The sequence below is a fragment of the Euleptes europaea genome, chromosome 6 (genome assembly GCF_029931775.1).
Source record: "Euleptes europaea isolate rEulEur1 chromosome 6, rEulEur1.hap1, whole genome shotgun sequence".
In the NCBI taxonomy this organism is placed as follows: Eukaryota; Metazoa; Chordata; class Lepidosauria; order Squamata; family Sphaerodactylidae; genus Euleptes; species Euleptes europaea.
This window is the reverse complement of record NC_079317.1, coordinates 84,982,360-85,008,428: the sequence shown is the minus strand read 5'-3', so window position 1 is coordinate 85,008,428 and position 26,069 is coordinate 84,982,360. Positions and strand designations below refer to the sequence as shown.

The following is a 26,069-nucleotide window of genomic DNA, read 5'->3' as shown; positions in this document are numbered from 1 at the left end:
TGACGTCACTCCATGGGTCAGGAATGACCTGGTGCTTGCACAGGGGAATACCCTTACCCTTTTCTACAACACGATCCTATAATTTTATCTGTATTTTGTATATAGAGATTTTTATTATGTAATCGGTTTTACTGACAAGGTTTGCAGCTTATCTGGCTAATGCCATAATAATAAAAAATCAATCAATCAATCTACAACACGATCCTTTGCCTGACCCATGCTGTTGTCAAATGTTCCTTATTTGAAGAATAGCCCTATTTTAAGGGTACAGAATATATTCCAGAAGATAAATGTTACATCTTCAGTCATTTCTGAAGTAAAATTCCAAGCTCAAGCCTGTATAGAAGAGCCACCTTTTAACCTGGAAACTCTGCTTCCCTAAGCCCAGATGTATGACAGTAGATATCTGAGGAACAAGGAAGTGTAAAGTTGTGTACGTTTACCTAAATTGGAGAGCTGTTTTGTCCAGAAAGATGGGTCCCATGTGAATCTGACCTTCCAAGGAGGACTCACATCTGTATTACAGTTTGTTTCCAGCAAACGTTGAATTTGAAACACAATCTGGTAACAAACCAAGGGATGAGTAATGCAATTAGTAATCAATATCCATAATATACCATAACAATGAACATGACATTTAGAGCTGGTTGTGTCCTTTAAAATGTGCATTAAGGCTTGGTTTCAGTCAGTTATTGTTGAACAATAACCCTCTGATTCACTTACAAGGGGAAAAGTGCATGCTAACATGAACTAAAACACAGGAAAGTAACACTAAGGGCTCCTGAGCCAGCTCTCCCTCGCCACAGAAAAAAATTATCTTTCATTTTGACAATCGCTGGGTTTTTGTGTCTGTGTGAACAACAGTTGACTAAAGAAATATGGCAACTTGTAAATGGCCTGAGTTAGAAAACAAAGATATATGTTTCAATGCCCTCAATGCCCTCCACAACTGAGAACAGAATAGCACAAGCAAAAGCCAGGTACAAGGATTCAAGCCACATATATAGGCAGACATTGTCCTGGTTGCCTTCTGGGCACAAAGAGGACTAGCGCAGCAGACAAAAGTTCATGCTGGGATCAATATTTCATTTTTAAGGTTCCACTAGATTCCTTTTTTATTGTAAATAAATTCAAAAAGTCTGAGAACCCCTGAAGTGGTACCCACTTCTAAACTTCCTATAATTTTTGGAACCTAGTTGTAAAGAAACTCCTTGCTGCTTTTCCTCCCCTCCCATCAAATGCAGGACTCAACCAACATGAAACATGTTTAGTATTTATAAATGTAAAATGTGACTGAACAACAACCTGTAGGTTGGATCCTGACTAGTGTTTTCACAAGCACAGGGACTTCTTCTCACTGAGTGCAATCCCCCCTCCTGTGGGAGTCCAGAAGGCTACCTGTTCTTGCCCCAGTTCCTGTATTCCTGTGTTTCAAGCTCCAGCAACAGGAAGAGGTGATAAAATCGCACTTTGCACCCAGAAGTCCTGGTACCCATGGGAACGCTAGTCAAGATCTAAGCCTCTGTGTGTGTGTGTTAAGTGCCATCAGGTTGCTTCCAACTCATGGCAACCCAATGAATCAATGTCCTCCAAAATGTCCCAGGATGGTGCTGCTGCAGTGGTCTTGTTTGTGGCTCCTAGAGGCACCTGGTTGGCCACTGTGTGAACAGACTGCTGGACTTGATGGGCCTTGGTCTGATCCAGCAGGGCCTTTCTTATGTTTTTATCTTTAACAGCCTTGCTCAGGTCTTGCAAATTAAGGGCCGTGGCTTCCTTTGCAGAGTCAATCCATCTCTTGTTGGGGCTTCCTCGTTTCCTGCTACCTTCAACTTTTCCTAGCATGATTGTCTTTTCCAGTGACCAAAGTACGACAGCCTCAGTTCAGTCATTTTGGCTTCTAGCCTCTATTCATGACAATTTCATACACTATGCAAAGGCAGACCCAAATTGGCCAGCCAGCCTCCCAGAATCTCCTCTCACAGCTTACCCTGTTCTATCTCCTCCCACCTGACTTCATGAGCCTCTTGCAACAGAATCATGACCTACTTTGGAGTTCCAGTCCACTGTTTGGAGAACCTACTGAATAAGTTAATGTGCTAGGTGTTCATTCTGCACTGTTGGTCCCTCATACATCTTCATTACAGATAAAAGCAGTTGTGTGACCGGAGTAAAGTAGGTGTCCGCATGCACTTCCAGGTCAGCACTAAATCAGCACTGGATACAAGATACCCTTTTCTGCAAATGCTTGGGTTTCTTTACGGTGCTTCCAGAAGAATAATTTTGTAGTTGACCCAGGCAGTGATTCAGCATGGTGAACACCTTCGGTCCACACAAGAACTCTTCCCACACCCTTGGTGACCACTCTGTTAGTTCCAACAAAAGAACAGAAGCAACATGGCTGGCATAGCAACTATCACATTAAAATGTCTATAAGGAAGCCTATTCCCCTCTGTTTATTGCCTTTTTCTTGGAGGAACTTTCCCTCCCACTTTGATTTGGCTTTTGATGGAGTGAGGCATGGAAGCCTTCTTAAAGCCTTAGACAATACAGAAGTCGTTCATGAATCTGCCCCACTTCCCTCTAGGGGAGCTCATTTTTTCTTCATTCTGTTCCATTTTTAAAAAAAGTTTTACTAATAAAAATGGACAGTCAACAGCAAATATATACATAAACTAAAAACAAACAGTCACATAATTACATAAAGTCACATAAAATACTTTACAGCCCTGCATCTGTAGCCCCTTCTCACTTAACCGAAACTATATCTTATTATAAAATGGACATTTCCATTCTTTGGTTCTTGTCCATAACAGGTCTACACTATTAATATCATATTTTTTTTTTGTAAGCGGCTAGCTTCACTAAAATATAACCTCTTTTATTTTTGACAACCAATTATGGATCTTAGGGGAGGTTTTCTGGTTCCACTGCCTAGAAAAGACGGTTCTAGCTGCAGTTAACATATGTAACGCCACTATCCGTTGGTCTCGTAATTTCGGGAAGATAGTTCAACAGTAACGTTTCTGGCTTAAATGGAATTTGTTTTCTCAACCCAACTGACATAATTTTTACAACCTGTTTCCCAAAGATTGATGTTCCAATTTTTTAATGTCTCGCTATTTTGTTCTTACCAGTTCTTTACTGAAGAGGAATGGAACACTGTTTTTACTACACACTGCCCAGCTGAGGAAGTTCTGCACATGTTCAAATTGCCTGTTTAATACCATGATGCCCTGAAGTTGTTGTTCCAGTTTTTGCTTCCTTTCACTGGTGATTCTCTATCAACAATTGGAAACAGAATAGATTTGGTTAATGTAGCTGGTGGCGGGGGGTTAGTAACAATTTACACAATATATTCAGCATGAATCATGAAAAGGTCCACTCTAGGTAAGTATTTAATTAAATATATTCCCATTATATCAAGCAGAAAGTGAAAGCGGAATTAATAGAGAATTATCTTCTCATACAGCAAAATCTGCTGTTCTCAGCAGCTGCCATGATAACTCGAGCTGGGTTTCACAGAAACGCTACTGAGAACACATAAAATAAATGTGATATTGCGACCACAAGCAACCTTTATAACTTGGGAACCAGGTTCCCAGAGAAGGGAGAGAGTTAGACTTCAGGCATCTTCTCCACTTCCTCTAGATCATGAGCTGCTTTCTGTGTGGATTTGACCTGGACATCTTTCTTGGCTTCCATCACTGGCACCATAAAAGGTGCTCCTCAGCTGATATAGGCACAGTAAGCACAAACACCCTGCAAGAACCTGTGGCAGCTGCCTTTTCTACAATTATTGCCAGAAACACCTAGACCTCCCACCCCATGCAGCATTGGATACTGAGTTCACCAAAGAAATATAATAAATGCTCTGGTTAATCACCTGTGTTTCATGTGAACATGGCATAATCTGTTCTAGCTACTGCTTACCTCTAGCTGTTCCAGGAGGACATTTGTTCGCTTATTTATTTCACTGATCAGGACCATCTTGGCCATTTTTATCTGATTTTCCACTTTCCTCTGTAAGTGTTTTACTTCAAACAACCTGTAGAGATGGAGCCATTAGCAGATTCATGAAACAGACCCATGAGCAAACATGTCTGAAAGATATCCTTGAGTTTTGAGAGTTGAAAAGCTTCCCACTCATTTGACAGATTCCACCAGAATACTGAAACAAGTGTGGATACAGCTTGTACCTTCCAAAGTGTTGAGCACGAAGCTAATACTTGATTTTAAGGCTGGGAGCATTGCTGGGAACTTAAAAAATATGCTTCATTGGTAAACCTTAAGACTTTCCTTAACCATTGCTTGAGAGGTTTGCTGAGCTCAGGTAGCAACCTTATTTTTGCTTATTTGCTAAGTTTCTTGAAAAAGCAGCTGTTAATTCTGACTAGTACTCTTTTAATAGATCATGGCAAAACCTTTTTAAATACTTAGTTGTCATACTGAAGTGCTGAACAATAAAATGTTGTCATTACGATCTTGAGTACCTATTTTTGTAGCTATGAAACCACAGCCTTTCCAATGGTCATGATACTGGGCATAAAAAAGGTAAAGGTCCCCTGTGCAAGCACCGGGTCATTCCTGACCCATGGGGTGACGTCACATCCCGACGTTTCCAAGGCAGACTTTGTTGACGGGGTGGTTTGCCAGTGCCTTCCCCAGTCATCTTCCCTTTACTCCCAGCAAGCTGGGTACTCCTTTTACTGACCTCAGAAGGATGGAAGGCTGAGTCAACCTTGAGCCGGCTACCTGAAACCGACTTCTGTCGGGATCGAACTCAGGTCGTGAGCAGAGCTTTTGACTGCAGTACTGCAGGTTAACACTCTGCGACACGGGGCATATCCACTGGTAATTCCTTCTTAGGAATTAAAAGCTGGGGCCCCATGAGAAATTTGAAAATCCAATCCCACCCTCCAAAATCAGCCTCTCTCTAAACTGTAACTGGCGAGCAGTTTGGTTACCTGTTTCCTAACCTGCTGCAGCCACCATGCTGCCTATGGATTTAGATGGTCATTGGATAAGCTGCTGCAAAAGTGATGGCCAAGGAGATGTTGCACTCGACAGACAGCAGGTTGTCATCTGTCAATCTGCAATCCAGTCTGGAAAAATGAGGATGACCCCTCCCTACAGTGTTCCTATGATTTAACAGCTGTTGCTAGAGGGCAATGTTCCAATGAAAGAGACCCTTACCAGAATCTACTTTCTTACGCAAGAGGCATCACCAAAGTTACCTGTCTTCAATCTGTTTGGCCGAGACCTGTGCTGCACTTTTCTTCTCTTCCACTTTAGCTGTGACATTTTCCAGGATGACTCTCTGGTTTTGCAAGGCTTCCTGGAGATGCCTGAACCTAGAGGGAGGAAAAGAAGACTTTGGGTTGGATCCTGTCTACTAATTTGGATCCTACGATTCTCTTCTGCTATGTCTTCTTTCAAGAGAGAAAGCCTTTCTCCAGTGGAGAAAGGATTGCTCTGATGGAGGAAGACTTGATAGAGGGGAGTCATGGATCCAACCATTTGTGTGGATTTTTTGCTCTTTTCCACTAATATTAACAAATCAATTGTGAGTAGCACTGAGGTCAAATCCCAAACAAGCTATGCAGAAAAATAGTAATATCAGGGTGTTGTTGTTTTTTAAATTGTGAAAGGCTGTAAGTACAGTGAGGCTCATGCCTTTGCTCAATCCCATCATCTCTTTTAAACTCTGTTACCAGGGCTGAGGAAAACCCTGAGGCCTTGGAGAGCTGCTGTTTAGACAGGTCTAGACTAAATGGATCAATGGTCAACCATCTGACTGTATAAGGCAGCTTCCAATGGCTTTCATTAAGGGGGAAATGGCAGTTTTAATTTTAACAGTATTGTTGATATTTTAAATTTTGATAATAAGTAAAAATAGAGTTTCAGATCCAGTAGTTAACTGTAAGAAAAGAAAGGCCTTGCTTGACCTTGGTTTGGGGAGGGGCCATGGCTCAGTGGTAGAGCATCTGCTTGGCATGCAGAAGGTCCCAGGTTCAATCCCCGGCATCTCCAGTTAAAGGGACTAGGCAAGTAGGTGATGTGAAAGACCTCTGCCTGAGACCCTGGAGAGCCGCTACCGGTCTGAGTAGACAATACTGACTTTGATGGGCCAAGGGTCTGGTTCAGTATACAGCAGCTTCATGTGTTCATGTGACCTGCTTATTTATAGCATGTCAATTATAATTGAAAGTATCTTACATATAACTGATCAGGGTCTTTAACTGAAAGCATCATGATGTTTCCACACTACCAAAAAAAACTTGCTTTCAACAAAAACAGATCTCAGTAAAAATTACGTACCCCATATATATAGCATCTCTCACCTGTGGGTGAAAACAGCTATACTCTTGGGCCTTAGATTACCCTTTTTGTCTTGGGGAGCAATTTATCAGAGCAATTTAGTGTAACTATTATGAGAATGCTGTTTAAAAAGAAATAGAGTTTGACACTGAAGCAAAACAATTTGATCAAGAGACTGACATACTCCAGAGAAAAAGAAATCAACTATGGGACACAGGCGAGCGAAAGCAGATGATACAAAGCAAACAAGAACTAAACATTCACAAAAAGTACCTGTAGACCTGTGTCCTGTAGACACCAACAACAATGGCACATTCTCTCAAAGGACGTGCTAGTAGCTCCAGAATGCAAGCACACAGATATATTTCAGGCAGCCATGAAAATCTCCCCACCTCTAATTTGGGGTCTGCTGATGCTTCTGAAGTGGGGAGCTCTCCCAGGCACACATTTAGTACCATTTGTGGCTTGTCTTATTTCAGAATGATGGCCTTGGTGGCTATCATAGATTCCCCTGCCACACACCCCAAGCTTGATTCAATGGTAAAACAGGGGGAGTGGAATTCTCATAGCCCAGCATTCCAACCCATCTGTGATTTTGCTTACTCTGCCCAGCCTGGCTTCTATTATGGGGTAAAGCTCACAGCTTGAGTATTGACCAGTGTGGTGTAGTGGTTAAGAGCGGTGGTTTGGAGCGGTGGAGTCTGATCTGGAGAACCAGGTTTTATTTTGAGCGGTTGAGTTTGATCTGGAGAACCGGGTTTGATTCCCCTCTCCTCCACATGAGCGGCGGAGGCAAATCTGGTGAACTGGATTTGTTTCCTCACTCCTGTACACGAAGCCAGCTGAGTGACCTTGGGCAAGTTACAGCTCTGTTAGAGCTCTCTCAGCCTCACCTACCTCACAGGGTATCTGTTGTGGGGAGGGGCAGGGAAGGAGATTGTAAGCCGGTTTGAGACTTCCTTAAGTGGTAGAGAAAGTCGGCATATAAAAACCAACTCTTCTTCTGACCATCAGATATTTTTTAAAATTTTAAATTTTCTCTGGTAATTGGGGTATCTTGGGAGGTTACGGTTTGGGAACAAAAGTTCAACCTATGCTGAGAGACTATTGTCAAGCAGATCTCTTGACTGCCAAAGCCAGAATACATACTGCTATATTTTTCATATTTGAGGCCTGGATAGCTTATAAAACAATATACAACCATAAGCTAACTCAGCCTTTCCCGGTAGAATTAAATTGAACCATGAATGTTGACTACCTGTGTTCTTTGTGCTCTGTCAAAAGGCAGCAGCAGCAAGTAAGCATGTCGCAGGTCTCACAAAACATCTTGAGTGGCTCCTGACTGTGCACAGGGCAAAACAAGGCAAAATCACCGGCTCCCCCTTCGCCACCTGAAAAGTAGGGTTAACATGTCATCAATGACTTTTTAGGCTTATAAATGGTGTGATTTAGGCTTATAAACTGTCGTACCATAGGTCTTTTATGTACTGTATGATATCTTACCCTGACCTGAATGGCCCAGGCTAGCCTGATCTCGTCAGATCTCTGAAGCTAAGCAGGGTCAGCCCTGGTTACTATTTGGATGGGAGACCACCACGGAATACCAGGATTGCTGTGCAGAGGAAGGCACTGGCAAACCACCTCTGTTAGTCTCTTGCCATGAAAACCCCAAAGAGGGGTTGCCATAAGTCGGCTGTGACTTGAAGCCACTTTACACACACATGATATCCTAAGCTGTTTTCGACAGATCACTCGGAATCTGATAACGGACACAGGATCTGAAACATGCTCCAGGATCTCAGGCTTCTCAGCTGTTCTTTACAGTAAAAGAAAATTTTCAGTCATGGAGATGATTTTGTTCTTAGAAAAGCATCTAATGCAGATGCATCTCTGAGACTAAGCAGGCCTGGGATTCACCATTAGGAGAGCTGCCTGTGAATCATAGAATCATAGAGTTTGAAGGGACCACCAAGGTTGTCTAGTCCAACCCCCTGCACAATGCAAGAAACTCCGAAACACCTCCCCCACACACACACACACCCATACTTCATGCCCAGAAGATGGCCAAGGTGCCCTCCCTCTCATAATCTGCCTAAGGTCACAGAATCAGCATTGCTGACAGATGGCCATCTAGCCTCTTCTTTAAAACCTCCAGGGAAGGAGAGCTTACTACCTCCCGGGGAAGCCTGTTCCACTGAGGAACCGCTCTGTTAGAAAAATCTTCCTAATGTCTAGACAGAAACTCTTTTGATTTAATTTCAACCCGCTGATTCTGGTCCGACCTTCTGGAGCAACAGAAAACAACTCGGCACCCTCCTCTATATGACAGCCCTTCAAGTACTTGAAGATGGTTATCATATCCCCTCTCAGTCTTCTCCTCTTCAGGCTAAACATACCCAGCTCCTGCAACCTTTCTTCATAGGACTTGGTCTCCAGACCCCTCACCATCTTGGTTGCCCTCCTCTGGACCCGTTCCAGCTTGTCTACATCTTTCTTAAACTGCGGTGCCCAAAACTCAACACAATACTCTAGGTGAGGTCTAACCAGAGCAGAGTACATGCTGTACTTGAGCACTCAGAGAAACTCTGATGAAAATTAACATGAATGTCAGCATTCACTGGAGTAGGTCTGAGAAATGGGGAAATATATATCTATATATTAACATTCAAAGCATTCTTCTGGCATGGACAGCACCCACCCCACTTCAGACATATAGTTTATCGTACACATAATCCATCATGCTGTTCAATCAATCTGTTCAATATGGTAGAAGTGGAAAAATGAAGGAGGGGGGAAAGAGTGGGAAAACAGAAGGAGTTCTTTGCATGGGGCACTCAGAACAGAACGCACACAACCCCAAGCTGGGGAAGATAGCAGAACCATGCCTAATAAATATGTATTGTATGTGGTCCCTGGTAGTTTGTTCTGATTCAATCACTTCTTGCTAGCTTCAAAGGGAGAAAATTGCAAGGTGTTAGTAGGGGCTGGGTATAAAAAGATTTTCTTTTCGTTCCAAGCCTCCCAAGACAATATAGATCTGAAGAGTTATGAGGAGATACATTTACATCCCAATAGTAAATTTTTGATCAAGTTTCCATACTGAGATCTTGAATCAAGTATTTTCTTCAAAATCACAACCACCTTTCTCCCCTCCATATATAAAGGGAATAAAGTAGCATGCATATTGTAGCGAACTGATGCACTTATGTAACAGTCTTGCATATTTTATTCTGGCATGCATGCAACTTTGGTGCCATGTTGTGTTCTTGATGGATAATCATCTGACATCTTCAGTCTGCAATGGCATGACATGAATTTTAAATAAGAATTCACCATGGAAAAATTGGACTCTCCCGACAGTAGGTTGAGAGTACCGGAGACAGGGCTTGACTCCTTAAAACAGTGCCATTCAAATGTGCAGAAACTCCCTCAGGGTAGGAACTTCCTTCAGTAGTGAAGACACAAAATATTTCCATCCCCCCCACACCCACACAATTACAGACAGGGATCCATTTTTTCTATCCCTGCTATTTAGTCTGAATAGTTTAGTACTTCAGGATGCCCATCACTAAGATTTCCCTCTGAGTTGCCTTTAATTTCTAGAAGAGAATCAGGGATGGAGTAGAAATTTGGTTGGGGGACTAACTGATTCACTTCTAGTGCATTTTTAGCTATATATCCCCCCAGATGTCCGTTTCTCCTCATCCTCCACCTTCCAATAAGGCCTTCTGTTTAATATGTCCCATCCTCTCCCTAACCTTAGCACCCTTTCCTGACACTGCAAGCTAGCCTGAGTCCTGCTTATCCCTGCCCATCTGCTCTGTACCTAGGGTTGCCAGGTCCCTCTTTGCCATAGGTGGGAGGTTTTTGGGGTGGAGACTGAGGAGAGCAGGGTTTGGGGAGGGACTTCAATGCCATAGAGTCCAATTGCCAAAGCGATAGGGTTGCCAACTGCCAGGTAGTTGTGTAATAATATAATAAACAGCACGTTGCTCAACACAAAAACGTCACAATTTTTACTGACTGAATTTAGTATTACTACACACGAAAAAACTAATATCTCAGTAATACAATAAACAGGTAATAATAAACAGAAAATATGTGGGGATATTTTCTGTTTATTATTACCTGTTTATTGTATTACTGAGATATTAGTTTTTTCGTGTGTAGTAATACTAAATTCAGTCAGTAAAAATTGTGACATTTTCGTGTTGAGCAACGTGCTGTTTATTATATTATTACACAACTACTCGTCCAGCACAGGTTTTCTTGTTCAATTAGAAACTGCCAGGTAGTAGCAGGAGATCTCCTGCTAATTCAACTGATCTCCAGCTGATAGAGATCAGATCACCTGGAGAAAAATGGCCGCTTTGGCAATTGAACTCTAAGGCATTGAAGTCCCTCCCCTCCCCAAACCCCGCCCTCCTCAGGCTTCGCCCCAAAAATATCCCACCGGTGGCAAAGAGCGACCTGGCAACCCTACAAAGCGGCCATTTTTCTCCAGGGGAACTGATCTCTAGAGGCTGGATCTCCAGTAGTACCTGGAGGTTGAGATCTCCAGTAGTACCTGGTGAGATCTCCAGTGAGATCTCCAGTAGTACCTGGAGGTTGGCAACCCTATGCCTACCTCATCCTCAAACGTATCTTCCAAGCATTTGGTTCAATTATGCACCTTATGTCCTGGGGAGGCCCTGAACAATATTACACTATTCTTGCCTTTATGTAGGGACTGTGAGTAGATAGCTGTGTGGATTGCTTAGCATAAGGGAAAGACACCCCCCCCCCGACCCCAAAGTTAAGAGTTACGTAGATTTCTACCGGAGCAGCTCTTCAACGATACAGGCATGAAATGCTCTCCTGCTTCCTTGCCATGCCCATGTTCTTCTGTACACAAGCTGCACAGCCACCTGTTGCAATTGGTACACAGACTGTGCGCTGGCCTCTTCTCTTTACATCCAGAGCAATTCTGTAAAAAAAAGAAAGAAAGAAAAAAGAAAAATGTTGCACAGAAACTGAGATGTAAATCTGAGATGTAGAACTGTCTGGACTGAAGGCAAATCCTGAAGGCATTATTTGGAAGGATGACACTTCACTTAGTGTGTCACACATTGCTACGTGTTAGTTCCTTAAGCGTGGCCTTGTTAGTACAAAAACTGGATCACTCCATGTAAATCTAGGGTTCCCAGGTTCCTCTTTGCCACCGGTGGGAGGGTTTCGGGGCAGAACCTGAGGAGGGTGGGGTTTGGGGAGGGGAGGGACTTCAATGCCATAGGGTCCAATTGCCAAAGTGGCCATTTTCTCCAGGGGAAATTATCTCTATCGGCTGGAGATCAGTTGTAATAGCAGGAGGTCTCCAGCTAGTACCTGCAGGTTGGCAACCGTATGAACATCTGAGGAACGCGTCACTATGGTGACTTCATGGGAAATAAGGCTGCTGTTCTGATAAGCATTGTGTATGAGAAAACACTTTACTAAGTGCAGCTTTTTTCCTACAGCGTAGACTATCAGTATCATCCTAAGCAGAGATAAACTCACACACACATGAACACATGAAGCTGCCTTATACTCAATCAGACCATCAGTCCATCAAGGTGAGTATTGTCTACTCAGACTGGCAACAGCTATCTCAGGCTGAAAGAGCACCCATATGCAGATGAGCATAGGCATAACTTGGTTATAACTTTTGGCGTATCTTCAAGGCAGCTGTTAAGTAATAAACTACAGGTAGAGTAATAGCCTTATCTTTACCAGATAAATTAAATGGTAATCGTGAGCACAAACTGGAAAGTGTGAAATCACTGCATTGATAAAAGATGATCTTAAAGAAGAATATAAATCACAAGTGAATAAAAGATGGGTAAGTGTTTCTGTCTTTGCCTTTCCACATGGGCAGACTCTCTGATCAACTGTACTGTCTAAGAATCTGCCAAATAATTTGTTGAGAGGTAAGGCATTATGTCTGGCCAAGATGAAAAGTCTTCAAAAGGTTGGGATAGTTAGGAATTTTAGATGGGGAAATCTGTCCCCAGGAAGAGGGAGCACCATGAGCATACAATATGAGCAGATACAAAATAAAATGCAATATTTAGTGTGCCCAATGTGAATGTTTTTTGCTACACTCTGTATTCTCTGAACTTCTCATTGCATAGAGAAAAGAGCAGGTGGAGGGGGCTTAGAAGGCTCAGATACTACATCACATGCTTTCCACATGGGAGCCAGCATGGTGTAGTGGTTAAGAGCAGGGGTTTGGAGTGGTGGAGTCTGATCTGGAGAACAGGGTTTGATTCCCCACTCCTCCACATGAGTGGTGGAGGCTAATCTGGTGAACTGGGTTTGTTTCCCCACTCCTACACATGAAGCCAGCTGGGTGACCTTGGGCTAGTCAAACTCTCTCAGACCCCCCTACCTCACAGGGTGTCTGTTGTGGAGAGGGGAACAGAAGGTGATTGTAAGCTGGTTTGATTCTCCCGTAAGTGGTAGAGAAAGTGGTAGAGAAAGAGGTCTGGACAATCTTCAGCTTTCTGTAAGCAGCCTAGAAACTGTACATTCTGTTTTCTTTCTAAACTGGCTATCAGGAATATAAATAGATGGATTCAAAGTAACTAGAAAAGCTTTTTGTAATGTGAACATTCTAAGAAGGGAAATAACCGCAGCTGCTTAGAGCCCATGAATATTAATATAGTGAGTGAAAAAGCATTTTCTCTGTTTTTCATGATAACACAATCAACACCTGCCACCTAAATATCTCAAGATACTTTATATTCATAGTTTATTTCCATGCAAAATACCCTTCATGAGATACATCACCCTCTACCATAAGGAGCAGAACAACTGGGGACTCTGGCATGGGAATATCTCGGCTTAAGATGGGTATGAAAGAAGAGTCACGGGCTGTTAATTCTTTACGATGGGGAAGTTCATCTCCAAATAGCTCGCTTACAAAAAAAAACCCTGTCTTCTGACATAGGACTAGAGCAACTGTCCTATGGGGAGCGGTTAAGACGCTTAGGGCTGTTTAGCTTGGAAAGAAGGCGGCTGAGGGGAGACATGATAGAGGTCTATAAAATTATGCATGGTTTGGAGAGAGTGGACAGGGAGAGGTTTTTCTCCCGCTCCCATAATACTAGAACGCGGGTCATCTGCTGAATCTGGAGGGTGACAGATTCAAAACATAAAAGAAAGTTTTTTTTTCACACAACGCATAGTTAAATTGTGGAACTCCCTGCCCCAGGTTGTGGTGATGGCTGCCGGCTTGGAGGACTTTAAGAGGGGAGTGGACACATTCATGGAGGAAAGGGGTATTCATGGCTATTAGTTAGAATGGATACTAGTCATGCTGCATACCTATTCTCTCTAGTATCAGAGGAGCATGCCTATTATATCAGGTGCTGTGGAACACAGGCAGGATGGTGCTGCTGACGTCGTCTTGTTTGTGTCTCCCTAGAGACACCTGGTTGGCCACTGTGTGAACAGACTGCTGGACTTGATGGGCCTTGGTCTGATCCAGCAGGGCTTTCTGATGTTCTTCTTAATGAGTGCATTTCGAAAGCCACTGATTCAGAGTGGTAAAAGAAAGTCTTCTGGGTTAGACTGAAGATATTTACTGAGGTTTGAATGAGTACAATGACCACAGGATGACACAAAACAGTTCCCACTTACTCTGGCCATTGCTGAATTTGTTGCAGACCAAGTCCCCCAGAAAGAAATGCTCAGCTACATTCCTCGATCAGTGGAAACGTTTTCAAAGAGGGGATGAGAAGATACCTAAACAGAGACAAAAGAGTAGCACAATTAACACAAAAATCTAAATGTTTTTAGATGGACCTGTAAAAGTTTTAGGGGTATACCTATAAATATAATACGTATCTCGAGAAAGACAGAGGTACAACCTCTAGGGGGCTGCAACTGGCCATCCTTTAAGACTTTATTGTTTTATATAAACCCAACACTTTGATCCTGAAAATGCATCTTCTCCGGCCATTATTACAATTTTAAGAGCATTTTAAAAACCCCAAAGAACTACCATTCTATCCATTTGTTCTCACAGGAATTGGTGATATGAGGCTACCCAATGATTTCCATTTTCCAAGGTTATATCAACCAATGTCCTTGTGCTTCCCAACTGTGGCCAGTTACGCTCAGTGGAAATCCCTGAGGTTTGCCCTGCAACGCTGTTTTCAGCTGGGGTGGTAACATATGCCAGTAATGGCTCCCCAGAGTTTGCCAGCTAGAAACAGGCAGAGTTTCATACACACTGATAATACGCCTTGCTTCCTTTTGGTGTAGTAGGATGCTATTTATGTACACATGCGCTGTCAAGTTGCAACTGACTTATGGCAACCCCAGCAAGGGGCTTTCAAAAGTGAGAAGCAGAGTTGGTAGCCTTCTTCTGCAGATTCTTCCTTGTTGCTCCCCCATCCAAGTACTGACACATCTTAACTTCCAAGATCTGACGAGATCAGACTGGAGACTATATACAAAGAGAGATGAAAAGGCATTATCAGGAAATGTGGCTAACCTTGCTTGCTCTATAACAGCATGTAATGAAACTGGGCTAGAGTACTTCTCTGTCTATTCATTAATTTATTTAAAATGTTTATATTGCCTTTCAGAGCAGCTCACCAACACAACAACAAAAATAAATCAAACCAAACACCATAAATCAACCCAAATCAACAAATCACTAAAACAGTGGTTAGTCACAACTAGGGTTGCCAACCTCCAGGTTGTTAAGACTAATGAAAAAAGCAGCACGAGGTTCAAATATACAAATGAAAAAGCAAGATTGACTATTGAAGTAATGATTGTATTTTCTCAAGCAATTACTTCAATAGTCAATCTTGCTTTTTCATTTGTATATTTGAGCCTCGTGCTGCTTTTTTCATTAGTCTATACTATTTCAGCATAGGTCTCTTGTTTCCTAACCTCCAGGTTGTAGCTGGAGATCTCCTGCTATTACAACTGATCTCCAGCCGACAGAGATCAGTTCACCTGGAAAAAATGGCCGCTTTGGCAATTGGACTCTATGGCATTGAAGCCCCTCCCCTCTTCTAACCCCACCCTCCTCAGGCTCCGCCCCAAAAAACTCCAGGTATTTCCAACCTGGAGCTGGCAACCCTAGTCACAACACACTAGAGCAGAATCCAATCCCTTTTTCTTGTTGTTGCAAAACTCTAAGCCACCGCACAAGAAAATAAGACTGCATCCAGACATCACTGGATATTGTGCTATCATTGTACTAGAGCATTCATTCACCTCTTGGATTGTGTCTCATCCACGCAGGAAAACGCTGTTACCAAATATATTCGCTTGAAGTACACTGTTATTGTTTAGTTGCCAATCATAATAATTTGTCTTGAGATGAATGCACCCACTGTTGGATATTGCGCTATGATAATAATATGTAACCCGATTTCCCTTTGTGGACAAGACAGCCCAGGAGGAGAATGAGTACAACAGTATTGCAATATCCAGCAATGTGCAGGCGAAGCAGCTAAACAATCACAATGTAGACACCAAGTGAATATATTTTGAGACGGTGTTCCATAATGGTTTTATATATTGTTAATATGGCAGGGTTTGTCTAGTCATGGAAGCGTGATATTGAGTGCAATAAAATCAGTCTTCCCAAGAAGTAAATTGCAAAAAGTAGAACTTACATTTATTCAAGTTTAGTCTGTTAACATTCTTGTTGCAGGTGATAAAAGATAGAAAGCTTCATCTAAAGAATACATTTCCCTATACAAGTGGCTAGCTAATCCAGCGTCATGTGAGTGCAAGTCTGATTGCATTGGCTTTTACAGGAGAGATCTGAAGAAACGTCTGCCTCCATCCAGACCATGTGGAAAAGAGAGAGAGAAAATGGCTACTGAGAAAGAAGGAGGAAGAGTTAGAGGACAGTCCCCAGGTTCAGTCAAAGAGGAACATCCCATTTAAGAGATAACAACTACAAATTTAAATTAGCACACACACCCAATGTCAAGGTATGCTGAGTCGTTCTTGCTCCAACATTCCAAAGATGGTGTCAGCAGTCTCCTCACTTCAAAAGGTAGAGGGACTAACCTAGAGAAGGGCCATTATCATATGTGGCAGGTCTACAAGTATCTTCCCTCATACAGGAGAAGAATGACTGTATAGTTTGTATGACTATATAGAGAAGTATGAGACTACAGTGTCTCCTCGTCCACTATGAGGCCTTGCAATAAGATTGGTTTGCAATTCTAGATGGAACTTTTTTTAAGAAGCTGCAGTACACTGCAGCACCAATGCAGATTTATGATCTGTGAGGAAGTAACCGCCTTTCTCAATTCACTATCTTTTGGGTTAACAGAATCCCGTTCTTGCATTCATTTTCATTGGAGACCATTAAAATCTAAATAGGACCTCCATCTACAGAAGCAGTATCCATTTGATCATCAAGTAAGGGCAAACTATTCATTTCCCAGAAGGATCTGGCTGACCTTCGTTTTTAAAATCCTATCATGGACATGAACCCAGTTGCTCACAGATCAAAGCACTACAGTTCTCAAGGCATCTATTTTAATCTTTCCCTTTGAGTTTCAAGTGAAAATAGAATTCGAGATCTTCTCCCATCACTCTGTATTTCCTGTGATCATTTTGTAGTAGTCATCAGCAACATGTTTTTCATTCTAAATTAGGTAAGCTTGTTCAAAACTATGTGTCTAGAAAATGTTCTCATGTACAATTCCATACGAAGCTGACCTTATTTTATAAATGTTCTGCCTCTCTTGTTTGTCTTTAGCCAGAATACTCTGTAGAATAAATAATCAGTCATTAAGTTATCCATCATTCTTACAGTTGTTTAGATGTGTGCCACTGATCCACTAAGGATTACATGTTTTCCAGTTACTCAAAAGTTCAACCTTAGAGTTACATCCTTTGACTTCAGTGGGCTTTAAAAGGTATAGCTTTCTTTAGGACTGCGCTGCTGGTTTTATAAGATTAAGACAAGGAAGGTGATAGTCACATGTTCTTTTGGTAACACAACTTTCATCTCTTGTCACCACCATATTAGCCCATACCTTATCTGCATTAGATCCCTGCGTTATTAGGGGTCTTATTGAACATACAATAGCAATTATACTACATTTTTATTCTGCCCTTCTAGAACAAGTTCATGGCAGTATGCACTAGGCTGATACCATCTTCACAACAACTGCAGTTGGTCAGGTTGAGAAAGAAGGACTGGGTGATATAGGTTTAAGCAAATTCAATCATATCACCCATGGTACATTGACTCAGGATTTCAGGAAAAAATGAGACATTATATAAGAGAACTGAATTACCGGTAGTATTACAACTGGTTAATAATAATATTTCATTTTTAACACCATCCTTTTTCAAGGAACTTAGGGCGGTATACATGATTATGTCGATCTGTTCATTGTATCCTCATAACAACCCTGTGAGGTTAATTAGGCTGAAATATCAACAGTCAACATGGGTTTCTCAAAAACAGGTCATGCCAAACTAATCTCATATCTTTTTTTGAAAGGGTGACAAGTATGGTAGATGAAGGGAATACTGTAGATGTAGTGTACCTTGATTTCAGTAAAGCCTTTGATGAAGTCCCCCATGATCTTCTTGAAACAAAGCTAGTAAAATGTGGGCTGGACAGTGCTACTGTTAGGTGGATTGGTAATTGGTTGACCAACAGAACCCAAATGGTGCTCATTAATGGAACAACTTCATCCTGGAGAGGAGTGACCAGTGGGGTGCTACAGGGGGTCTGTCCTGGGACCGGTACTATTTAATATTTTTATAAATGACTTGGATGATGGAATAGAGAGCATGCTAATCAGATTTTCAGATAACACCAAGTTGGGACGGGTAGTTAATACCCCGAAGGGTAGGGTCAGAGTTCAGAATGACCTCGATAAACTGGAGAGCTGGGCCATAAGCAATAAATGGATTTCAATAGGGGAAGTGTAAAGTACTTCACCTAGGCAGAAACAACATAAGGCACAGGTACAGGATGGGAGATAGTTGGCTTGACAACAGTACATGTGAAAGAGATCTGGGAGTCTTAGTGGACCACAAACTGAACATGAGTCAACAGTGTGATATGGCGGCTAAGAAGGCCAATGCAATTCTGGGCTGCATCAATAGGAGTATTGTGTCTAGATCAAGGGAAGTAATACTACCACTGTATTCTGCATTGGTCAGACCTCACTTGGAATACTGTGTCCAGTTTTGGGCTCTACAATTTAAGAAAGATGTTGACAAGCTGGAGCGTGTCCAGAGGAGGGTGACCAGAATGGTCAAAGGTCTGGAATCCATGCCCTATGAGGAGAGGCTTAGGGGGTTGGGTTTGTTTAGTTTGGAGAAGAGAAGGTTGAGGGGAGACATGATAGCCATGTTTAAATATTTGAAGGGATGTCACGTTGATGAGGGAACTAGCTTGTTCTCTGTTGCTCCAGAGACTAGGACATGGAGTAATGGATTTAAACTAATAGAAAAGCGATTCCACCTAAACATTAGGAAGAACTTTCTGATGGTGAGGGCTGTTCGACGGTAGAATGGGCTGCCTCAGAGGGTGGTGGAGTCCTCGTCTTTGGAGATCTTTAAGCAGAGGCTGGATGGCCATCTGTCGGGAGTGCTTTGATTGTGGGATCCTGCATGGTGGGGGGAGGGTTGGGGTCACTGGGGATGTGGGGGGAGGTAGTTGTTAATTTCCTGCATTGTGCAGGGGGTTGGACTAGATGATGAGGGACCCTGGTGGTCCCTTCCAACTCTATGATTCTATGATCACCCAGAAAACTTCATAGCTGAGTGAACCTGATTGGGGTTCCTGACACAAGCTGATATTTTCGGCCCCCTTAGGTTAGATGTACTGTACATGTTATTCCATACTTAAGAAAATCGGTGCCTGGAAGACCTCACATTTCAAGGACTTATGAATGGTTTACCATGTCTGCAAAACCTGAGAATTTAGGTAGGGGACCGCTATATTTTTAAAATTTGTCAATAATCTGGTGCCAAACATAGATACTTGTGAAACAGTTACTGACATGCACACTTGGTATGAGTGGTTCAATGGGAAGGAGGGGCATATTTTGGGGACCAACCAATCCTAAACAAGCAGGCCAACCTGTCACATTCTTGCACCCATTGCCATTGGAGACCATTAAAATTTAAATAGAACCTCCATATTCAGAATCAGTATTCATCTGATTATCAAATAAGGGCAACCTGCTCATCTCCCAGAACAATCTGGCTGACCTTAGTTTTTAAAATCCAGACATTTTCAGACAGCTTTCTGAAACAGCATCCACTAGAACTGAGCTCTAGAACTTCTGTTAATGACCGTAGTGAGTCCGAGCTTATCCAGAACACACTTTCTTCAACTGTGCAACCATATTCCATCCTTCCCTTACCTACACCCCCACAACAGAAATTAGCAGACAGGACTTCCAGGTCAAAGGTACAGCTTCTAGGCAACAACTACGTTGGCACAAACACCGTTGTTTTAGATATAACCACCGGGTATTTAGGAATTCCTTAGTCTTCCCTCCATCATTATGCACAGCATCTTTTCTGAGAAAAGTATAAGCTCTATCTTCCCAAGGTCATATACTGTAACAACCCACGGTCATTAATCAATAAAACACTGCTAAGCTAATTGAAAGAAACTTTCATGTTTTCTTACATAAAAGGAGCTCAGAATTCTTTTAGATTAGAGTTTCCTTAGCTGTGTTTCAAATTTCCACAGAAACTGTAGTAGCTCAGGACTAACCTAAACAAAACACACCAACAAACAAAATTCCTCTATATACATGCACACACCAATTTCTCCTTTCAACCAATGCCATATCTAAGTACTGAACTGAAGAAGTGAGCTGTGGCTCACAAAAGCTCATACCCTGCCAGAAATTTTGATAGTCTTTAAGGTGCTACTGGACTCTTGCTCTTTTTTTACTGCTATTGACAGACTAACAGCGGCTAACCCATCGTGCTTAATACTGAACGGTTCTTTGGGAAGAGACCTTTTTGTGTAAAAATCATTGTGTATTGATGACGCTGTAGAAATAAACAACATCAATGCTCAAGGACATTTAGATACCAGTTTTGGGGCTCTGGGTTGCATTTTCTGAGGATGAAATGCTGGGAATTCTTGAGATGTGTTAAAGTTGCACCTATACTCTGTTATCACTATTTATTCAGTGCCCCTCATTCAATGTCCCCCCAAGTGCAACAAGTAATAAAAATAAACCAATAAACAAGGATAAAAACAAAAACAGAGCCTGAACAAACAAAATAATCCAATCAGGTAGCAAAGAAGAAGAAGAAAGAAAAAGAAGGAAGAAGGAGAGTTGGTTTTTATATGCTGACTTTCTCTACCATTTAAGGGAGACTCAAACCGGCTTACAATCACCTTCCCTTCCCCTCCCCACAACAGACAGCCTGTGAGGTAGGCAGGGCTGAGAGAGTGTGACTAGCCCAAGGTCACCCAGCTGGCTTCATGTGTAGGAGTGGGGAAACAAACCCAGTTCACCAAATTAGCCTCCGCCACTCATGTGGAGGAGTGGGGAATCAAATCCAGTTCTCCAGATCAGACTCTACAGCTCCAAACCCCCGCTCTTAACCACTACACCACACTGGCTCTCAATAAAGCTTATGAATAGCAGAAAAGGCTTGAATTTAAAAAAGGGGATGGGAAACTTTGCAATACTTTCTTACAGTTAAAAACCTTGGGACCTATCTTTTGGTAGAGAGCTTCAAATAAGTCCCCTCCAAGATGGCCCTGGTGTGTATCTTAGTGTGTGTCAAGTGCTGTCAAGTCAATGCAAACTTAAGGCAACCTCAGCAAGGGGCTTTCACGGCAAGTAAGAAACAGAGGTGGTTTGCCATCACCTTCCTTTGCAGCCTTCCTTGACAGTCTCCCTTCCAAGTACCCACCTGCTTAGCGTCTGAGATCTGGCTATATAGCAGTCCTCCTTCCCTCCCATGTATCTTCATAGATCCTCATATAAAGCAGTGAAGCCTAAGCCACAAACAAGCAGAGTTACAAAACTTAGCTTTAAACCTGCTTCGCCCTACTTCAGTTAGACCATTTATTCACGTGCTGTGGCTCCCCCATGTTAGAAGGTTAAATACTGTCAGGTGTGACATGACTCTTCATAGACTTCTCTGTAGTCCAGATGGTTGCTCAGGGCAAGACATGGACATGGACTGGAGCCAGGTACTAGTTGGGAGTTTTAATGGGGATGCTTGACTAGTAATATTGGAGGGAAAGGCCATGCAGCTGCCCCCACCTCTTGTATTTAGAACTCACCAGCACTGAGAGACTGTTATAAACAATTAAATAATATGCTAGCTATGCACACTAAAAGCATAGACCTTTATTTCAGTAAAAAGGGCTTGAATGAGAGGCTGATTTTTTAAAGTCCTGTAACCTGGATGGATAGGGTTGCCAAGTCCCTCTTTGCCACCAGCAGGAGATTTTTGGGGCGGAGCCTGGGGAGGGCAGGGTTTGGGGAGGGGAGGGACTTCAATGCCATAGAGTCCAATGGCCAAAGCAGCCATTTTCTCCAGGTGAACTGATCTCTATTGGCTGGAGATAAGTTGTAATAGCAGGAGATCTCCAGCTAGTTCCTGGAGGTTGGCAACCCTATGGATGGAAGGAGTGGCTACAGTCCAACAGACCCTTCTCGGTCAGGTAGTGGAGCTTTCTGTTTGTTCCTGGGACTACTGAAGGCAGATGCAGTTGGATTCCGGCACAGGGCGGATTCATTCATTTATTTCTTCAATTTCTAACCCGCTCTCCCCAGCCAAAGCCAGGCTCGGGGTGGGCAAGAACCTTTAAAACCATATCTCAGAATATAACTATCATTAAAATATTTAACAATAAAATGGTATACCAAGAACACTTAACTCATTAAAACCCACAACTGGTGCACAATTTCAATGGTACCTACTGAGGTGAGCGGCAGGCAGGTTTTACATTAAAAACAGGTCTGACACAAAAAACAAACATGGCAAAAGGAAGGGGGCAGGGAGGCCAGTATTAGGGTTGCCAGGTCCCTCTTCACCACCGGCGGGAGGTTTTTGGAGCCTTAGGAGGGCGGGGTTTGGGGAGGGGCTTCGATGCCATAGAGTCCAATTGTCAAAGCGGCTATTTTCTCCAGGTGAACTGATCTTTATCGGCTGGAGATCAGTTGTAATAGCAGGAGATCTCCAGCTAGTGCCTGGGGGCTGGCAACCCTAGCCAGTATCGATGACACTTGCGGTTGCCCTTAGTTGTAGGCCTAGTTGAACAGCTCTGTTTTTGGATGAGCAGCACACGAGAGCAGGTCTGTGAGCAATCGCTACACCCACTGGTTGTGACGGTGAGACACACGCCTGGAACCCCACTGTGAGAAAGCAGATTAGGTGGGATGAGGTGAAGCAAAGAAGGGAGGATGTGGGAAGGATTAGGAACACCATCACCCCTGCCAAATCTTCACTAAAAACCCTCCTCCTTCCTGACGCTCCTTCTCACTACAGATTGCCACTGTCGGATTGATGCATTGGTGTAGCATGTTGCTTAGCTCTCAGTGCGCATGCAGAAGCCACAAGTCAAGGATGCATACTACATGAAAACACTGCTGTTGACTTTTGCTCCCAAAAAAACAGCTATACTGACAAAAATTGTGGCAAGAGACCAAATTTCTGGCTTTCACTCTCAACATTATGGCAAACATGTTGCTTTTCTTGGCAGCAGGCAACCCCAACCTGTGACAGATCTGCATAGTAAACATTGTCACTCTTATGGGGAACAGAAAGATGACTACAACAAATTTACGCTGGGGATATTTTGCATTTCCATCTAGAACATATCCAAGAGCAGGACTTTGAACTTAGTGTGACTTAACTCCCTCTTGTTTATAAACTATACATGGAAATGTGAAACTGCCAGGTGCCAAAATTGGACGAGTGCGTATTTTGCCATCTGGACGCATGATTCAAAGCTACAGCAGGTTTCTGCCCGCTGGTACACCAGGTGAAAGAGGCCGTTCCTCCTCAACATATCATACGGGAGGCAGCTCTCAGCGGCATCTATTAAAGTGCACAGGTAAACATCAGAACCACTCTCTCGATATAAAATGACCAAATGCATTTGGGTCACTGGAAGCTCAGGTGAGCGTGACCTTCAGGCCTCCCAGGTAGCACCACCACAAGCCTCCCAGGGAGAAAACGCAAGAAGCGCAAGGATGACGGCTAACAGCAGAGATGCTGCAAATCGGAGGTACCCGCAATTACTGCATTAGGCAGATTTTTTTTCCTCCCGTTTCTCCACCTGCTTCAGTATCTGTTACATCCTTCTTTTCGTCCTCAAAACAGATTGTTTGCTTTTTTGCTCTCTGAATTCTTTAACCCCAGGGGATTGAATTGACCTTCAGTTACCCTGGGCTGGTTAATCAAGCGCCACTTGCAATATGTGGTAATTCAAGACCTGTAGGTTAGAGGGATGAACGTACGCACATACACAGCGCTGCCTGCTTTCGCCCCCTAAACCTTAACCGTGTTGTTGACAGGCTCCATGCATTTTTCTTGGGAACGGCTCTCCAAACTTGATCGGCACGACATGACGCCCGACAGAAAAACAGCCTGCCTGGATGTTGGCAGACACTGAATCATAACTGACAGACAGCCGTTCTGACTAGAAATGGGGAGTGCTTATGCCAACCTCCTTGTAAACTACTCCTAGGCTATGTTATTTACTCCGGAAGGAAAAAAAAATACTTTTCATGTTTGCTTACCTGGTTTCTCTGGAAAGCAGCCACTTAAAGAGAGGTGCACAAATAAGTGTCTCTTGGCTGAGGAAATAGGTTGTTACTAAGCAGAAGAGCCTGCACAGCGTAATCCCTGGAAACAGCTTTTACTGTACAGCGTCAGGAGTGCTGATGAGAGAAAATGACTAGACCTCTCCGTTGAGCATCTGGGGCTCCTGCCGTTTTTCTGCAAACCCCTCTTCAGGAACGAGGAGGGCAGCCGAGGTGCCCCTCATTTTCGTCTCTGCCTCTGACTTTTAGGCCTCCTGCACGTTTGGGGGCTTTCCCCCCCCCCCGATCACAGGAGTAAAAAAACAATCCCAGGGTGAGGCAGGAATTAGAGCAGCCTCTCTCGCTCTCGCTTCCCCCAGATCTTCTTCGACAAGTAACTCTCCATAAGAGATGCTCAGAAAAGGGACACTATAGAAGGCTCTTAGGTGACCCTATAGCGAACAAATCATAAAATATAAATTTACTGTCAGGTCTGCCTTTCAGCTTGCAAAGATTCGCCGTTTGGGATCTCAAAAAACAAGAGAGACATTTATGTCAGAAACCTGTACTTTACAGAGACCTGCTTTAAAGATATCATTATTACTGCGGGCAGAGAAAGAGGATTCAGCATTGCCCCAGAGATTCACTGTTTGTACGTATGAAGAATGATGCAATCAGAGGAGCTAAAAAGCAATCCAACATGGAATTCTGCAACTCAGACAACAGCGTCTGAAGATCAGTAGACCAGGTTTGATTCTGGTGTGATGACTTCAGCTAAATTAAAATACTTTTCTAACATCTCTCAAAAAAAAACAAAAAAAAACACCCAGCTTTTTCATTCTTGAAAGTATTAGTATGCCTCCATATGGTTTAATTCATGAAGTGTTGTGCATGATCTGGGGCTCCATATATATAATTTTGATTAAAGAGGCAGAGACTTACAGATCAGGTTTAAAGGTTTACTGCTCCCTTTTTGGTTTATTTTGGCTTGAGTCCACAGACTTCCATATATGGCACCACAATGCATTGTTTTAGCAAGAATCACAACATCACAGATGATTCTGACTGTGTTAATAGGGATCCTTAAAGCGACACTTCCAAGTAATGCTTCAGTTTGGTTTTGTATTACACATCTCAGCGACTCTTTTAAAATATCATGGCTGATGTTGAGATTTCAAGGGACCCTAAAGACCAAACTAAGTTCCCACTGGAAAGCTATATAGGGTGAAGCAACACTAGGTAACAGGTAGCCATTGCGAAGTTTGTGCGTGCTCTGTGTCAAATTGGTCCTGAATAATATTGGTTTGACTGACAACAGAAATCTAGCAATTTTCCACATCTTTTGCCTCATTAAAAGCCACAGCCACATTAGCAAAAAGAAAAAGAATTTTAAATTAGAATAGGCTTGCCAACCTCCAGGTTGGCAAGTGCTCAGTAGCACTTTCTATACCTTTGGGAACAGATAACAGCATCTGAGCAACCACGTATGTGAAATTATATACCCTGAGTGGGAACTTTGAAAAAATATATACAGTACGTGGCTGCAGCTTTGGCCTGAATGGAAAAATGGAGATAAGTTGTGAACATATACAATAGAATTAAACTGAAAAGGGGCTGAAGAATTGAAACGATCGTCCCCCTCTTCATTCTTCTAGAAATACTATTGAAACCTTACCCTCACGGGACTTTTTGAATTTTGCTCTCCAGTTACCTTTGTGAAGATTACTTAAGAGAAAATTGTGGAGATTGTTACCATAGGATTGAGAACATAGGATTGTATATAGAATTGTATGTTGTAAGTCTTTCACTGCACATTTGCCCTTTTGCACCTATGGGATAAATTGTCAAGTTCTGGATTACTTTGTGTCTGTGACTGACTTGAAATTAACTAGCCGACTCCATACTAAGTTTCTGACTGTGTGTAATAGTGTGGTGGTGTATATTTTGATTGCTCAACCTCCAGGTAGTAGCTGGAGATCTCCTGCT

The 26,069-nt window shown here is 42.7% G+C and overlaps 1 protein-coding gene across 1 annotated transcript in view; it reads right to left on the bottom strand.

Annotated features, from left to right (window-relative positions):
• TRIM66 (tripartite motif containing 66) overlaps positions 1-24,206 on the bottom strand; it is a 57,363-nt gene extending 33,157 nt beyond the window's left edge. The window contains exons 1-8 of the mRNA XM_056850705.1: positions 24,081-24,206; positions 13,978-14,082; positions 11,137-11,284; positions 7,577-7,709; positions 5,235-5,351; positions 3,931-4,045; positions 3,132-3,278; positions 444-561 (exon numbers count right to left, since the gene is read on the bottom strand). Of these exons, the coding sequence (XP_056706683.1) occupies positions 444-561; positions 3,132-3,278; positions 3,931-4,045; positions 5,235-5,351; positions 7,577-7,709; positions 11,137-11,284; positions 13,978-13,986 (787 nt within the window). The 5' untranslated portion in view covers positions 13,987-14,082; positions 24,081-24,206. The remainder of the gene's footprint in view (positions 1-443; positions 562-3,131; positions 3,279-3,930; positions 4,046-5,234; positions 5,352-7,576; positions 7,710-11,136; positions 11,285-13,977; positions 14,083-24,080) is intronic.
• Positions 24,207-26,069: the final 1,863 nt, after the last annotated feature.